General features: G+C 34.5%; 3 protein-coding genes across 4 annotated transcripts; all 3 read right to left on the bottom strand.

Annotated features, from left to right (window-relative positions):
- Positions 1–1925: 1925 nt before the first annotated feature.
- Positions 1926–16865, bottom strand: LOC115966336. Of its 2 annotated transcripts, XM_031085601.1 has the most exons (8): positions 16760–16846; positions 4842–5185; positions 4679–4764; positions 3559–3637; positions 3326–3385; positions 2466–2587; positions 2291–2362; positions 1926–2149 (listed from the first exon to the last, which is right to left on the bottom strand). In XM_031085601.1, the coding sequence occupies exons 1-8, from the start codon at positions 16818–16820 to the stop codon at positions 2047–2049; spliced, it is 927 nt and encodes a 308-aa protein (XP_030941461.1). In that variant the 5' UTR covers positions 16821–16846; the 3' UTR covers positions 1926–2046. The 2 variants fall into 2 exon arrangements, with proteins under 2 accessions (XP_030941461.1, XP_030941501.1); XM_031085641.1 differs by lacking the exons at positions 4679–4764; positions 4842–5185 and adding an exon at positions 16261–16346 and having other exon boundaries at positions 16428–16865.
- LOC115966255 (alpha-galactosidase 1-like) lies at positions 5952–10104 on the bottom strand. The gene is made up of 15 exons (XM_031085542.1): positions 9849–10104; positions 8634–8692; positions 8377–8433; positions 8233–8267; positions 8001–8104; positions 7806–7881; positions 7645–7703; positions 7440–7505; positions 7277–7360; positions 7123–7187; positions 6924–7006; positions 6729–6819; positions 6575–6624; positions 6340–6480; positions 5952–6221 (listed from the first exon to the last, which is right to left on the bottom strand). The coding sequence occupies exons 1-15, from the start codon at positions 10013–10015 to the stop codon at positions 6129–6131; spliced, it is 1230 nt and encodes a 409-aa protein (XP_030941402.1). The 5' UTR covers positions 10016–10104; the 3' UTR covers positions 5952–6128.
- Positions 14251–16333, bottom strand: LOC115966452 (pyruvate kinase, cytosolic isozyme-like). Its single transcript, XM_031085710.1, has 2 exons — positions 16261–16333; positions 14251–15387 (listed from the first exon to the last, which is right to left on the bottom strand). Exon 2 carries the CDS (start codon positions 15325–15327, stop codon positions 14575–14577), a length of 753 nt encoding a protein of 250 aa, XP_030941570.1. The 5' UTR covers positions 15328–15387; positions 16261–16333; the 3' UTR covers positions 14251–14574.
- Positions 16866–17421: the final 556 nt, after the last annotated feature.

Here is a 17421-nt window from a genome sequence, read left to right on the forward strand (position 1 = left end):
GTGGTTTGTTGAAGTTGAGTAGATTTTGGATTTGTTAGGTTGTAGGTGTGCTGCCTTGTTGGCTTGTGCTTGTGCTGGGTGGTTGTAGATGATTGTAGAATTTAGAAATAAAATTGTGAATGAAAGGAAATAATATTTAATTTCAATATTGATAAAGTATTGAGACTAATGTATGTGTATGAAAATAATAGATTTCTAAACTAGAAAATGTAGAGTTTTTTGAATTAGTTTAGCTAAATATTTGAGGAGACTGATGTGAATGCTCTTAGAGTAGCTATTTTAACATATATGTATATTTGCTTAAAGTACAATTCCAGAAACTTCCAAAAGCAATAACAGAAGACAACCCTAGACTGAGAGTAATTGAGTTTTGCTAAAACATCAATACGATAGTTACACCCAAAAATGAATAACAAAATATGCTTCAATTGAATATTTCTTCACACGTATGTAACCAACCACGATGCTGTTAAAATTCCATGAATAAATGATATCATACATGCTTTGGTTGAAGGATTTAATTATACAACTACAACCATCCACAATGAACAATTTATCATATTCATATTTTCTCATTTATCGTCTTACATTTTATGCCTGTAGCTTCTATGTTTAGCTCTTTAGTTTTTCATATATTTAGCTTACTCAATTTTCAATGAAAACCCTTTTACCCGTATAAAAGAAAAAAGAAAGTACGTTTTAAACATTTTATGTAATATATTATAAGCTTGTTTGAAAAACTCTATATACTATTTTCATGTTCGTGTGTTCTAATAAGTATTGCTATTTCCTAAAAAAAAGAAGAGATTTTTAGTTTTTTTTTTTTTTTTTTTAATTTCTTATTTTGAAGGACCAAAGTAGACCGAAAGGGAATGAGGTAGACCAAATGGACCAAAGTTATTCGAATTGAACCAAAATGAAGCAAATGGACCGAATGAACTGATGTTGACCGAAGTGGACATTAATAGACTGAAGTAGACCGAATAGACTGAATTGGACCAAAATATACCAAAGTGGACCGAATCGAACTAAAATGGACTATGGACCAAAATGAACCAAATTGGAGCAAAACTTTATATTTGCGCTATTTTCAATATCATGTAAATAATGTAATATAATTGCAACTAATTCCTCAAATGCTAAATCACACAATCAGTTTATGCATAGTCAAAAAGATAATTTCTCATGAAATAGTTTAAAATAAATTTATACCATATTTGTGCATTGCACAAGGAAATCGGCTAGTAATTTCTGATATCTAAGTATATTAAGATTGTCTTTTGCATAGGATCTAAAAGAGCATTGATACTTTGGAACAATTTATGATTTTGAAATCTCTGTGAAGTAACCCAAACATACGTATGATCATGTTGAGTTGATTCATTGGATATATAAATAAGGAAAAATATAGGTACAGTTTTTGAGAATACTAAACATTTAAACACACACACACGGGGAAAATGGAGAGCGTCTTAAAGAAACTTACAGTGGTGTATGGAAACTGCTCATACCCACTACATAGCAACTGCTAAAATTATTCACCATATAATTTTAATCACATTGCATATTTAATTAGTCATGTGACATAACTTGTTTAAAAAATACATATGAATAGATTTTTAATCACAGACCCCACCCGCTGGGCATTCCGATTCCCAACCCCATTGGAAAAACTAAATCCCTAGGACCCTATCCTTATCGTGCCTGATCAGAGATATATATATATATATATATATATTCATTCACTTGTTAGATATCTTAAAAAAACTAAATCCCTATGCAAGCTGAGACCTAATTAGGGTAGTTAAACCCAAAGGATTTAACCAAGAGAAGATAATTCTAGGGGGCCACTTAACCGGAGGTATAGTATGCTGCTTGAAACTGCTAATCACAAATACTGCTTGACACATAAATCACTCGACTCAAATAGCAACAGAACTTGCAAATAATTTTCAAAATAAATGCACTGTACATACAATGTCAAAATACATGAAGCATACAATGTCATGCAATATTATAAATGAGATATAGTATTCCAAATTAATTTTAAATCTTGAAGTACTTGTATCCAAAATCAGGGTTTGTCATCCCCTCTTCCCAGTCACCCATGCATCGACCGCCAAAAACTATCTGTTGAATGCCTAAATAACTACATGAAGAAAAAAAACCTAGTCAGCAGTTGAACAAGTGAATGTGGATGGTACAAGTATAGTCAAAGAAGAAACACCCATCCAATCCAAAAGTAGATCACATTCTTTTCTAATGTTTCCTTTTGGTCGTTGTGACTTACTCTGAACTTAAGACTGTCAAGCAGTTGAGGAGTACATCAATGGCAAAATAATCAGAAGTTCCGAGGTCTACCCTGTTATACACATATCTGATTAGATCACTTTCACGGAAAAGTACCAAAACAAATATGCTATATGATACTGAAAAGAAAAATAATGAAGTTCTGGAACTCATACCAAAAACGACCCCAGTTATCTTGAAACTCAACATCACTGATATCATGAAATGAAGATGGCATCACATTGAAACCCTTATTTGCATCATAAAGGGGATTGTACTCCATCGATGAATTAGCCAGCTGTCATCAATTTGACACTACATGTTTCAATCTTTCTTAACAAAGCAATGGTAAGATATTTAGATAATGATGAGCTAATGAGGCACAAAAGTTTCATTACAATCGTTTAAAAGGCAAGGGTGTGCTAATGAGGAGGCAAAAAAGTTGCAATACTATCATTTAAAAGGCAAGGATAACAAAAGGGCAAAACTTTCTTACATTAGGCTAAGTAATAGCATAAATTACTCAATTAAAATCTTCATAAAAGTTTCACTGATACTAAAACCTATTATTATCTAGGCCATAGAATTACAGAACAGTGTCAAGGATGTGAACTAGTTATTAGGTGTATTGTACTAATGTTTTGACGTTGCTATCTGTTGTTAGCCTCTGCTTGGGGCTTGAGGTTGTATTTTTAAGACTTTTGACTTGAGTGGATTCTGTATTTGTTGCTGCTTTCCAGCTTGTGTTTCGATAAAATTTGCTTGATATCAAAATAGGATGCAAACTAGGAGAGCATTTATTTTGAATGAGAGGATAAAACTTATCATTACAAGCACCTATATGCATATGAAACAAATATATATATATATATATATATATTTATATATATTAAAGAAATAAAAACGTCATTAAGAATAAAGACTTGGCAACATATGATTATCAGACCACACAAGCACACTAAAGATAAAAATTACATAGTGAGAAAATAGTAAGTTAAAGTAAAAGGAAATGACATGCAAAGAACAATGGTTGAACCTGTAGATTAGCAGAATTAAAAGCTCCCAAGCGCCCCATAACATACCATGACTGAATTACCTGCATAAATTCCTTAATAAATTAATTGTAAACTTTTTAAAAGTGTTGCTATGAAGCTGAAGAAACAAACAGATGATGTCATCTTTTTATCATCTAAATTTTTGACATAATTTGTATAAAAACTAGTGGCAATGGAAGGAACTCAGTGAGATGTTATCACATGATATACTTACACCACCAATAAGGTCAACATCCCGATCAGATGGTGCTCCATACAATTCAAACCAAATGTAAGAATCAAGAGGATTGAAGCTGTCAATAAACAAAAAGGAAGGTTAGAAACAAAGAAAGTACTACTGGGGAAAAACAAATTATATAAGGTACCACACAAACATCATTTGTTTTCTATACCCAACAATGATCCAGGGAAAGTAATGAAGTACAAAATATCATATATGATTATTGGTACACTGAATCATATTCCTGTAACAACACAGGTCTTGATTGTCTAAGGAATGGTTCCCTGGTCACGATAACTCTTAAAAGAAAGTAGAATATGCTCAGGAAGAACAGATAAATTTAAGTCATCCAAAATTTTCAAGATAGTATTGTTGACAAAAAAAAAAAAAAAAAAAAAAAAAACCAATGAAAATGTGAAACAATATTAACATGGGTATTGAAGCATTCAGCAAGATAAGATCATATAGTCATCTACAACATCAAGCCTGGTACTGATTTGGATCATTACTTACTAGTTAACATATGCAAGAAAGAAATGCCTACGCCTGCCTCCTGTACTGAAAAATTGCAGATATGAAGCATACATGCAAAGAAGATAAACTATCGCTTAATGTCTAGATGGTGGAAATGTAAACGACTTAGAGGGATCTACAGGTGTGTCCCAACTGGACATTTCCAATTATTTCCTTCCCTTTTAATACTTGAAAGCTTCTGATTTAACTAGAAATTTATAATTTGACAAGAATTAAAATTTATAGAAAAGAAATGGAACACAATGTGTGAGGCATCTTTCAAAGAAGAAACAAAGCTCAATTGAGAGAGAGATGGGGGAAAAAAAGCCAACAAACTGACAGAACCAACCAATGAAGGAGGGCATATATCTTTCAATTTATAATCATGTTTTCCAACAGTCCCAACAACTTGCCAATTGATGGTAAGTCCTTGCTTGTGGAAGGGATGTTTTGTACTTTAAAAAATATAGGAATTCTAAATTTAATAACTTACTTCAACATAACAGTATCCAGGTTTTGATAAACATAGTAAAGAGATACATAGAAAGACAAAGGAAAGGAGTGTGGAGAAAACAAGTAGAGTTCAATTTAAGCAGATTACTCTCTAAAGCTGACTTTGAAGGCAAGGATGGAACCCGTTTTTGATTTTTGAAAGTCTCGACCCTTCTTCCGAACTCTCTCTTCAACCTGTAACATGTCCACCACACAAATTATATAGTTTACACACACGAAGGAATTGAAGAGAGAGAGAGAGAGATCTAGACCCGTTTGCGCATGAGGTCCGGGTTGCCGATGGAATCAGCGAGAATGGCACGGAGCTCATGGTCATGTTTGCAAGCATCTTCAAGAACTTTGGCCCAGGCAGGATAGTTGTGAAGGTTGTCAAGTTGGCGCTTCCTTTTCTCTTCTCGAATCTTCAGCAATCTGCGCCCTCGAGCGCTGCTTCCTGTCGTTACTTCAATTTCTCTTCTTCTACTACTACTGTTTTTACTTGTACTTGCGGTGGCACCAGACTCATTATTGGAAACCCAAGAAGAAGAAGAAGATATCGGAAACAAAGGTATTTGCTTCTTCTTACTTGTATACACAGTGGGAGAGGGAGAGGGAGGACAGACTGATATTTTTGGGCATGGATGATAATATATTGAGCACAACATAACTTTCAATTTTACACAACTCTGCTTCTCTCTCTCTCTCTCTCAATATATATCGATCATATCATCGCTTTTCATTTACATTTGCTCGTTCCTTTTTTGGGTTCTTTTTTATTTTTTTAATCTCCAGCATTTCTTTCTTATTTCTTTATCTTTTTTTGTAACAGCAGCAACCATAACTATTACTTACTGCTCCAATAATGGGCACTCTTGCCAGCCCAACTCAATTTTTGCACATTTTTAATATGTAATATACTTAAATAAAATAAAAACTTGTGAGGAAAACCCGGCCTCCATGCTTTTTTTTTTTTTTTTTAATTTCAATTTGTTCCAAGTTTTCTTCTTTTTTTATTTTAACCAATTATTCTTTTGGATAATCTAGCATCCTTATCTTCTTTGTTTTATATTCTTTGGAAATTTATCTATGCATCAGCATTAACAATATCACCTTCTCCAACTGCACCACTCAACTCAAACAAGGCAATTTAGTTTGTAAATCAGTATCATATCTATAACACTTACATTGCATTGCAGGTGAATCCTTTTTCTTTTTTTAATTTGGTTAATCATTTATTTACTTAACCAAATAATAATTTGTCTTATCATAATGTTTTTTTTTTTCTTCTATTACGAATAGTAGATAATGCCGAACAGAAGAAGGAACAGCCTTGTGGGGGGATAAAGGTTACTACACTACTACTCATTTTGCTCATTTTAACAGAAGACGAAACTTTTGCTTCCTCCAATTTTTCCTTCTTTATTCCAGTTAAATTTTCGTTACATGAACCCGTAGAAAAGAGACATTTGTAAAATCTCAATACTCTCTCACACTACAGCATCAGGTAGCTTGGAATTAACAGTAAGAACATATAGAAGAGAGCAATGCCAAGTGTGACATCAAGCAATTGGCTTCAACACAAACATTTTGCATCCGTGAGATGGCACGGTGGCTGTCAAGTTTCCAACGAATCGTGTCTTCAGTGTCTTGTGCTGCAAGAGACACATGCACAGCACACATATATTAGAAGGTATCTCACAAATACAAACGTGGAACTGAAATGCCCATGACCTTAAAAGGCATGAGAAATGAAAGCTTAATCAAAAATACCTCCCAAACATCTCTTGCTACAACAACACTGTTTTCAGGGATTCCAATGTCTTCCCAAAGGCTTGTAATTGAACGACGCACAGGGCCTAGGTTGAGCAGAACTAGAGCAAACCTATAACCCGAAAGAGGCCCCGCCCAATTCTGTTGCAATTTAACATAAAATTCATGTTTTGCTCCTATGAAGTGAGACAAAAGTACACACTACGCATCATAAGATAATTTAGGCAAACTTTACCTCAATATCACCTTCCATCCTAACCTTTTTACCTTGTACACCAAGTCGATCTGTTATAGATGATGATCAAGTCAATTTTCATAACCATTGCTACAGAGTAGTTCACAAGACGGGAGGAAAAATACACAATCGGTTACAAAATTGATGCACTTACCTTGATTAACTGCAATAACCTCTTTATTGGAAACGATATCAAATGTCTCTTTTGTCATGTTCCTCACATCACAACCAAGGATAAGGGGAGCCTACAATACCATTTTATGTTTAAGCAAACAGAAAGCCAAAACCCCAATAATATGCATTCATACAAATCAGAGCATCAAATTCCACATAGTACTGCCTGAAATACCTTGGAAATAGCCCATAAACTAAAGTGCGCTATATATTCATCATTTGTCATCCCTCCATTTCCCACCTCAAGCATGTCAGGATCTGTACAAAGTCAAGCAGATAAGATGCCAATAAATTTCTTAGAAAAAAGGGGACTATAAAGTTTTTTTTTTTTTAAATATGTTAGTGTGACTTAACTATTGTAGGAGAATACTAACCATTCCAACCACCAGGCCTAGCATAATCAGCATATACATCATTTGCATCTATTCTAGAGATCATACTGTGGAAGAACAAACAAAAAGAAATGATTTTGGGCTCAGGATTTGTATAATCAATTATTAACTTAACAGAAACATGAAATTTATCTACCTTGCCCAATTATCAGCAATGTCATTAGTAGTTCTCCAGCTATTTCCAACCTTAGAACCCCATAGAGCAGGGTGCAAGTCCCCCCTATTAAGTGAAAGAAAAACAAATCATTAATGGAGTGACTTTCACAACATTGATTTAAAAGTTAGAGATATAGGATTACCATTCACAAAGTGAGAAAAAGATTGGACGACCTGCTTTCATTAGTGCCCTAGTCATTACAGGGTATCTAACAGAAGAAGAAATAAACGGATCATTTATTACTCTCATAACTCAAAGTTTGAACATACATGTGCGGAAAAAAAATTTTAAAAAAATATACATTTCCCCATTTCCTTGTGAGGTTGATGTCAAGATGACTATATTACCTAACAGTTGGCTTTGTTCCATCATTGTAACAGTTATCATACTTCAAATAATCAACACCCTGCATACAAATTTCATTATTGCATGATTTGGTATTGCAAATGTCAATAGCAAAAATGGACAAAGTAAAACCCATAAAGAAACTAAAAAATAAATTTCCTACCCATGAAGCAAAAGTTTTGGCATCTTGCTCCTCGTGACCAAGTGACCCAGGCATAGTTCTGCTACAAGTATAATAACTGCAAAGTGGAGGTGAAAGAATTTGTTTTCCTAGTTGTTTCAGTAACAAGGGAATATTGATATTGAACAATTATCATATAGCATAAAGTTGTGTTAGGGTGTAGTACAGTCATGTTACCCTGAATCTGAGTAGATTCCTAACTTAAGGCCCTTGCTTTGAACGTAATCTGCAACACCTTTAATGCCAGATGGAAATGTTGAATTCCTAGGCAATAGATTACCCTGAAAGGTAAAAATCTAATGTTTAGTGCAACAACAAAGTTCAAATGTTTGTATTCTTCTTAAAAACTTCAAAAACACTAAAATTGTAAGAGAAGCCAACTTATCAAAAATTATAAAAGAAACCATACATTGTCATCACGATGTATTTCAGCCCAGCAATCATCTGGGAAAGTAAGAAATAGAAGTTCTGGCTCAGTTTCATGTACCCACTTAGCTAAAAGAAAAGACGATTTATGATAAAAGAGAAACTACGTAAATCGATTGCCACATACCTATATTAACGTAGATATATCCAAGCTTGGCAAGACCAGTGGAGACCAGAGCATCAGCTGTTAAACCAAGAAAACAAGGACTCTTGTAAGTCGATCTCTCCCACCTCAATAGATGCAGTCTACCATTTTACTATGTGAACTTTGACAGCACTTTTTGACATATATAAGTTCCTCATTTAAGGATATTTAAAATAAAGAAAAAAGACAGCACTGGTTAACGTTTGAAGGAGAATATTGCATTTGAGTAGTAAACCTACCAGTTTCTTTGATGACTTTCTCATCGATATTGCATTGGAAGTGATTCCAACTATTCCACCTACATAAGTAGAAAACACCTCAATCCCACAATTCCCCATCCATATTATTAGGATTTTTTTTTTTTAAAGTTCATGGTGTTATTAGGCAATAGGAAAAGTAGTTCTAGTAATAAATGTGAAAAGCTTTCATCCAAAAATAACAATAAATATATACTAAAAAAAGTGATCGAAGAGGATATGATTATAAAAAGATAAGTAGAGATGAACTTGGAATTAATTACAAAGCACTCTTTCAACGGTCACCAATTAGATAAGATCTGATAAAATTGTATATTCGAAAATCTTACAAAAATCTATTTTATTATTGTTTTATACCAATTTATCTTATTATTAGGAATTAATGAAAAGTTGAATCTAGGAGTATTAAAAGGAAACAAAGTTCCCATCAAAATTTAAAAAAAAAAAAAAAAAAAAAAAAAGTTTTTCAAGGATACAAAATGCATAATTTCTCTCATTGACATTGTTATATTTTCTTGAACAACCGACAAGAAGATATTACTTCCCATTTCCATCTTTAATTTAGAAATATTTGAAGAATGATCACGTATTAATCCAGAATATATAGATAAGGATCATTATAATGATCTTCTTGATTAGTAAGGGAAAAATAAAAAGAAATAAATTAAGACATACAGACGAGAGATGAAGAAATGTGATTTTAAGAGAATGATAAAGCAAGACCAATATTTGTCCTCAGCAAACTACAGTATTAGGACAATAAATAAATAATAATAATAATAATAATAATAATAGGATTAAAATAAAAGTTCACATTGGAATTACGATCTAATGGGTTTAATGCTAATCAGACTGCAATCCAGATGAGGAGGACCCAGCTGAAAATGAACCTGAACCTGATCTAATGGGTTTGTATATACACACAAACACAACATCAAACAAACAGTACTGCAAGATCTTTTCTAATTTGATTATCTGATACAAACTGTTGATTGTCACGTGACAAGCACAAACTGGTCGTTCATCACTCACACTCACAGTCACCGACCAACAAAACTATAGTAGTTGCAGTTAAACTTAAAACTTTAAAATAAATAAATAGATAAGGAGTACTGAAAAGAAGAAGAATGAGAGACTAAGCAAGTGCAAGGTGGTAGTAGTAGTAGTAGTAGTAGTTACTAGTTAGTATAGTATTACCCCATTTGAGGAGTCAAGCCAAGCCCATTGGCAAGCAGATTTCTCCTGTGTCTCAGGCTGTAGTACTGGAATTTGCTATTCTTACCCTCAGCAGAAATAGTAGTACTACTACTGATCACCATCATCAACACCGCTACAACTACACAAACACCCATAGATCTCTCCATCTTCGTAGTCGTAGATGTACCCTTTCACCCACACCCACTATTTCTCGACAAGTCTCTTTAACCAGTAGTGGTGATCCTATGCTATATATATATATATATATATATATATATAGAAATAAAAAATACTTGTTCAATAAATAAGGACAATGTTTTTTTTATAAATAAAAAACGAGGAACAGGACAATGTGTTCTGATCCCTGATTGGATAAGAATTCACAGTATCCATGTATGCATGTCTCTATTAATGGGACAGTATATGCTGGAGAAATAACATATACTTTCTCCTCTTTTTTATATTCGGTAAAAAGTAAGTCCAGTCCAGAGGCAAGAGAGCTGTCTTTTTATTTCTTGTGATTCCAAATTTTCCCTTTCATTATCTCTAACTCTCTAAAGTTAGAAATTTAATTTGTTGAATATCAATATACAATTTTTTTGTCCTAATCCTGTTTTTTTAGTACATGAGGACAACTTTGTGAATTAAGGAATTACTTTCAACCTCCAAAAAAAAAAAATAAATAAATAAATACTTTCTACCTATTTGGTGCCACTGCGAGCCATTTACCAATTACAACTTTCCTCTTTCTTTTTTTTTCACTTGTCCAGATGTTTCCAAAAGAGAAGTCTAAAGTTGAAAGTTTCTCTCCTCAATTATTGAATTTTATTATGGACCAAAAAATGAAAAGAGGAATAAAAAAATGGCGGAGAAAAGAAAAGGCCACCGTCTTGGACTGAAATGAACAGTCACAATAAAATATTTGTCTGCCTTTTTCTTTTGACACGTCTACCAATATCATGCTCTCATTCTTGGCAGGTGTTACAATTAACAAACATTTACAATTTCTTTTTATAACTACTCTATATTATAAAGTAGTAGTGTTCATAATTTAAAATATGAATTATTTTTATTTATTTCAAAAAAAAAAAAAAAAAAAAAACAAAAGAACATAAATGAAGCGGTTGACAGTATGTTTGTACACGTACTTATATATAAACTTTAATAAATATGTGTTATATATATGAACTTTTTCTAATTAATTATTGGATAAGTTGTGATGTGTCCATGACTCTCCATTAATTCCTTTAATTTGTTGGTGGTCGATTTTGATTGGTAGAGCATAAAATGGTACTGAGAAAGTAAAACAAGATTTGAACTTCAATTCTTTTATATATATATATATATATATATATATATTTGAACTTCAATTGTAGACTACTATCACCTTCCATTTCTTTTTCTTTCTTTTTTTAAAAATAACCTTCCATTTCAAATTAACGTTATGTTCACTAATTTAATTGTGGGAACACTTCCCGCATTAAGCAGTTTTTATCCGCTTTGGGGAGTTAGTCCCTCACGGTTTTGTCACGAAGGGGTGGGAGCTAAGGATTTTTGCCATGAAATGATTGACACCTAGGCTCACCCGAGTCCCACATCGCCTAAGTAACCCTCCCACTCATGGTTTATAAGCTTCTGGAGCGACCATGAGTAGGAGGGGTACTTAGGCGATGTGGGACTCGGGTGAGCCTAGGTGTCAATCACTTCATGGCAAAAATCCTTAGCTCCCACCCCTTCGTGACAAAATCATGAGGGACTGGCTCCCCAAAATGGACAAAAACTGCTTAATGCGGGAAGTGTTCCCACATTAATATATATTCATTATTGTAATATTTCTAATTATTCCATATTTATAATATTCTTACCCCGGACAATTTTAGATTACTATTACACAACTTCCATTTTAATTTCATTAATAACATTCATATGCAAATTGAATCGATGTTATGCATCTCCTCGCCCTCACCCTCCATATTAGTAAGCATTATTATCCAATAGAAAAAATAATACATCATACCCGTATAAATAATATGTTACACAAAACTTGGAGTATAATGTTATATTTTAGTAATTATTTTAATTATAAGAGTAAGTCTGATATTACCACTAATTCTACAACTTGGTCACAACTTTGCCACATGGCAACCCGTGAGTGGTAGAATCATGGACCTATCATTTTATTTTTAGAGAAATGATATGTCTACAACATTTCTACAACATTTTTACAACAAATCCTAAGTGGCAAGTTGTTACTAGTTGTTATTGTTGGGGCAAAAAAGTAATCTTAGCGTTAGTTTGAAATTTGAACCAATAACAACTAACCACCTGTGATTTCTTGTAAAAATGTTGTAAAAATGTTGTAGACGTAGCATCTCTCTTATTTTTATCACTTACAACTCGTCATATAGGAAAGTTGTGGCAAAAGTAGTAAAAATTGTTGTGACACTAGACTTACTCTAATTATAATAATATCAATAGGATAATTAATTTTCTTTCCCTTTTATGTCCATCTTTTGATATTTGCTTTCTATGTTTGCTGTTGATGATTCATTCTTTTTTTAGTTCCAAGAAATTATTTAGAGTATCTTTTTCAAATTTTAATCTTGATTTATTTGATGAACCATGATATTATCTGCTTATTTATTTCCTTGATTAACTAATTTGTTTCATTTATTCCTCAAACAAAAAAAAAAAATTGTTTCATTTTGATATCCATTAGTAAGGTTTCCTTGATATGCTCAATCCCCATTATTTATTTGATTTATTTAGTTGGGATGTTGATTTTTTTTTTTTTTGCTGAAAGTTGGGATGTTGATTTATTTAGCCTTTATTGTTCTTTGGCATTTCTTAATAATCTTTGGTTGGCCCTCCTGTTAACTTTACCATACACTATATACATTTTGGTCCAACCACGTGCTTTTATTGTCCGTTGTCTTACTAGGAGTGAGAGCACCAACCACCAAGCCAATCTCATCCCTTATCACAGTACCCACACCACGTGTCCGTTGAGAAGAGAAAATAGCAGCATCCACAAAGGAGCAGTAGGTGGAACCCATGCAAAGAGAACAAGTCTCATTAACAAGAGAAAACTTCTCATTTGCAAACCGAAATTCAGCAATATACTGCCCAACCCACTGCACTTGCATATGACTCGATCAAATTTTTTTGCCATTTCTTCTCTCATTCCCTCTTCTCCACATAGCCCAAGCAATAGAAATAGCAAAGAGAGAGAGAATCATCATTGCATTGTTGGCTATCCCAGAGGAACAAAGCAAGTCAATAAAGGTCTAGAACTAAACTGTATGCCAAGCTTAAAAATAGAAGATAACTCCCACACTTCAGCAGCAAAACTACATCTCCAAAAGAGATGACCCGAAGACTTCCCCTTCACACCTATCATCCACCAAAACACCTCTCTTCTTAAGATTAAAAAGACAAGGGAGGATATTTTTACAGGTCCTCCAAGCAAAATGCTTAACCTTATTAGGAACTTGTAAGCTCCAAATCTTCCTCCAAAATTTTTTAATCACCCCATCATTAGAGATACAGCCTCTTTCAGATTGCTCACACAAGTTCATAGCCAATTCATATGTACTCCTCACCGAGAACTTGCCATTTGGTGTAGCATACCAAATCACAGAATCCTCCAAAAGAGCTGAACTAATGGGAATACCCAAAATAGTTTCAGCCTCATGTGGAATAAACAGAGACTTGACCACCTCTGCCTTCCACTCCCCACGATCACAATTAATCAACTCACATACCCAGGCATGTTCCTCCAGCAGGTTCAAAAGTCGATGGGGGTGGGAAGCCATTTATCAGCCCAAACCCTAATCTTTTGACCATTTCACACCCTCCATCTCAACCCCCTCCTAACCACATGTTGAGCGGACATAATATTCCGCCACAAATAAGGTCTTCTCCCCAAATAAGTATCCACAAAATCACTCTCAAAAAATATTTAGCTTTGAGAACACGATAAGCTAAAGAAATTTGAGAACACGATAGACTAAAGAATTTGGTTTCGTCTAAAGTTTCCACCAGTGTTTAGCTAACAAGGCTAGATTGAACTCCTCAAGAAGCTTAAAACCCATACCACCTTGACTTTTAGGAATGCACAACTTCTCCCAACTAATCCACGCCATCTTCTTTTCCTCACCCTTCTGACCCCACCTGAAATTCCTCACCATAATAGTTAATTCTTCACATAGGGAGTCTGGAATCTTGAAACAACTCAATCTCAATCATATTCCTCGCCAAAAACTAACTGCTGATTTGGTTCAAATCAATCGTATTTATCATATCTTTTCAAAAGATAACTTCTATTCAAATTTTAAAAACATAGATCTAGTCACAAATTAATGCATAGGATAGGACACCATATCAACGCAGACAAACAACAAAAATCAAAACCAATTAAAAAAACATGGAGACAAAACACAAGGGATTACAAAAGTAACGTGGTGCGAATATCTAATGGGAACTACCACAACCAGAAATATTAAAAGGGATGTCCTGCCCCTTATTTCTACCAGGGCACTGTAAAATATTTCATAACATTAGCTAACTGGAAAAACAAGAAATCCAGCATAGCTCCAAAAAGATGAAAAATAGCTGAATATTTTTAGTATTGTGAAGATTAAATAGCATAAACATAAAATAGATAAAATCCAAACATAACCACCTTTAGATGCCAAGCATTGTCTCCTGCATACCCTATCAATTATCACTTCACAACGCAGATCTTAATAACTGAGGCAGCTCCAATACGATGAAGTGCCACTACTGCATCACCAGGCTTGCAGAGGCCCTTCTGTGTTGCTGACTTCAGAGCAGCTTCCAAAATCACCTCAGTCGATTCTGCATCAGTGGCCTTAGCAGATCCCTCAGCCAGAAGAGGAATCAAACCCCGGTATATTAGGCTATGCCTTGCTGGTGTCTCATCACTGCAAGTCCAATCAAACGAGTCTGTCGTCAAAACTGGAACAACTACTGACAGGATTGGAACAGCTGGCCTGTACTTGGCAACCAACTTGGCCGTGGTTCCTCCACGTGTCAACACAACAATCAGTTTTGCTTTGGCCTTGTTAGCAGTCCGGACAGCAGATGATGCAAGGCTCTCCAATGGGCTCATTGGAAGTGGGGTTGACCTAATCATCTCCTTAAAGATAGCCCCATAGTCGAGGGATGATTCTGCCTCTATACAAATTCGAGCCATTATCTTCACAGCAATTTCTGGATAGGCCCCAGCTGCACTCTCACCACTAAGCATCACACAGTCAGTGCCATCAAGGACAGCATTTGCTACGTCAGTGGCTTCAGCGCGGGTTGGCCGGGGAGACTTGATCATGGATTCAAGCATCTGAGTAGCAGTGACCACAGGCTTGCCCACAAGATTACACTTATATATCATCATTTTCTGTGCCAGGAAGATTTTCTCAACTGGAATCTCCATTCCAAGATCACCACGGGCAACCATGAATGAGTCAGTCTCACGCAAGATCTCATCAAAATTGATTACTCCCTCCTGATTCTCAACCTGAGAAAACCACAGCAATTAAACAATCATCATTTGACCAACACTCCACAACAACCAAACAATCATCGCTTGATCAAGATTTAGGGGGGAGAGAGAGAGAGAGAGAGAGAGAATGGTACAGCAACATGGAAAAATGCATTTTCTTTGACAATTTTTTCAGTAAAGTTGCTCAGATTAATTAAGGAACGAATTATCTTTAATATTCACAAACATATAGAGCCATACTTGACTTTTTTCAAACATATTTTGTTACCTCATCAAGCTTCAAACTTGAGATTAAGCTTGGTTCATTTAATTAAAGAACGAGCTCAAGGAGTATAATAATGAATTGAACTCGAGCTTTTCATGAACAACTTTATTCATTTTAAAACCCTAGTGGCAACTCATGCATGGGCCTTGGAGAGTCCAAAAACGCAGATTTTGCAAATTAACCATGTATAACTTGCATTTCTTTTGTTAAATGGCACCATTTAACATCAACATCTTACCATATGAAAGTCAGGAAACCCTTTTTTTTTTTTTTTTGAGAATCAGAATGTGTGAGGCATCTTTCAAAGAAGAAACAAAGCCCAATTGAGAGAGAGATGGGGAAAAAAAGCCAACAAACTGACAGAACCAACCAATGAAGGAGGGCATATATCTTTCAATTTATAATCATGTTTTCCAACAGTCCCAACAACTTGCCAATTGATGGATAAGTCCTTGCTTGTGGAAGGGATGTTTTGTACTTTAAAAAATATAGGAATTCTAAATTTAATAACTTACTTCAACATAACAGTATCCAGGTTTTGATAAACATAGTAAAGAGATACATAGAAAGACAAAGGAAAGGAGTGTGGAGAAAACAAGTAGAGTTCAATTTAAGCAGATTACTCTCTAAAGCTGACTTTGAAGGCAAGGATGGAACCCGTTTTTGATTTGTGAAAGTCTCGACCCTTCTTCCGAACTCTCTCTTCAACCTGTAACATGTCCACCACACAAATTATATAGTTTACACACACGAAGGAATTGAAGAGAGAGAGAGAGAGAGAGATCTAGACCCGTTTGCGCATGAGGTCCGGGTTGCCGATGGAATAAGCGAGAATGGCACGGAGCTCATGGTCATGTTTGCAAGCATCTTCAAGAACTTTGGCCCAGGCAGGATAGTTGTGAAGGTTGTCAAGTTGGCGCTTCCTCTTCTCTTCTCGAATCTTCAGCAATCTGCGCCCTCGAGCGCTGCTTCCTGTCGTTACTTCAATTTCTCTACTACTACTACTACTGTTTTTACTTGTACTTGCGGTGGCACCAGACTCATTATTGGAAACCCAAGAAGAAGATATCGGAAACAAAGGTATTTGCTTCTTCTTAGTTATATACACAGTGGGAGAGGGAGAGGGAGAGGGAGGACAGACTGATAGTTTTGGGCATGGATGATAATATATTGAGCACAACATAACTTTCAATTTTACATAGCTCTGCTTATCTCACTCTCTCTCAATACATATCGATCATATCATCGCTTTTCATTTACATTTACACGTTCCTTTTTTGGGTTCTTTTTTATTTTTTTAATCTCCAGCATTTCTTTCTTATTTCTTTATCTTTTTTTGTAACAGCAGCAACCATAACTATTACTTACTGCTCCAATAATGGGCACTCTTGCCAAGCCCAACTCAATTTTTGCACATTTTTAATATGTAATATACTTAAAAAAAAAAAAAAAAAAAAAAAAAAAAACAAAAACAAAAACAAAACAAAACAAAAAAAACTTGTGAGGACAACCCAGCCTCCATGCTTTTCCTTTTTTTCTTTAAATTTCAATTTGTTCCAAGTTTTCTTCTTTTTTTTTTTAACCAATTATTCTTTTGGATAATCTAGCATCCTTATCTTCTTTGTTTTATATTCTTTGGAAATTTATCTATGCATCAGCATTAACAATATCACCTTCTCCAACTGCACCACTCAACTCAAACTAAGACAATTTAGTTTGTAAATCAGTATCATATCTATAACACTTACAATGCATTGCAGGTGAATCCGTTTTCTTTTTTTAAT

This window comes from Quercus lobata, chromosome 1 (assembly GCF_001633185.2).
Source record: "Quercus lobata isolate SW786 chromosome 1, ValleyOak3.0 Primary Assembly, whole genome shotgun sequence".
Classification (NCBI taxonomy): domain Eukaryota; kingdom Viridiplantae; phylum Streptophyta; class Magnoliopsida; order Fagales; family Fagaceae; genus Quercus; species Quercus lobata.

What these genes read in the sequence shown, in the direction of transcription:
- LOC115966255 (XM_031085542.1), bottom strand. Translation starts at nt 10,015, where the DNA reads ATGGAGAGATCTATGGGTGTTTGTGTAGTTGTAGCGGTGTTGATGATG. An exon ending in ATATATCTACGTTAATATAG is followed by an intron (nt 8,268 to 8,376) that starts GTATGTGGCAAT and finishes TTACTTTCCCAG; the next exon opens with ATGATTGCTGGGCTGAAATA. An exon ending in GGATGGAAGGTGATATTGAG is followed by an intron (nt 6,481 to 6,574) that starts GTAAAGTTTGCC and finishes AAATTGCAACAG; the next exon opens with AATTGGGCGGGGCCTCTTTC.
- LOC115966452 (XM_031085710.1), bottom strand. Translation starts at nt 15,327, where the DNA reads ATGGTTGCCCGTGGTGATCTTGGAATGGAGATTCCAGTTGAGAAAATC.
- LOC115966336 (XM_031085601.1), bottom strand. Translation starts at nt 16,820, where the DNA reads ATGTTGTGCTCAATATATTATCATCCATGCCCAAAACTATCAGTCTGT. An exon ending in CGGACCTCATGCGCAAACGG is followed by an intron (nt 4,765 to 4,841) that starts GTCTAGATCTCT and finishes GACATGTTACAG; the next exon opens with GTTGAAGAGAGAGTTCGGAA. An exon ending in TTGACAGTCTTAAGTTCAGA is followed by an intron (nt 2,150 to 2,290) that starts GTAAGTCACAAC and finishes TTCTTCATGTAG; the next exon opens with TTATTTAGGCATTCAACAGA.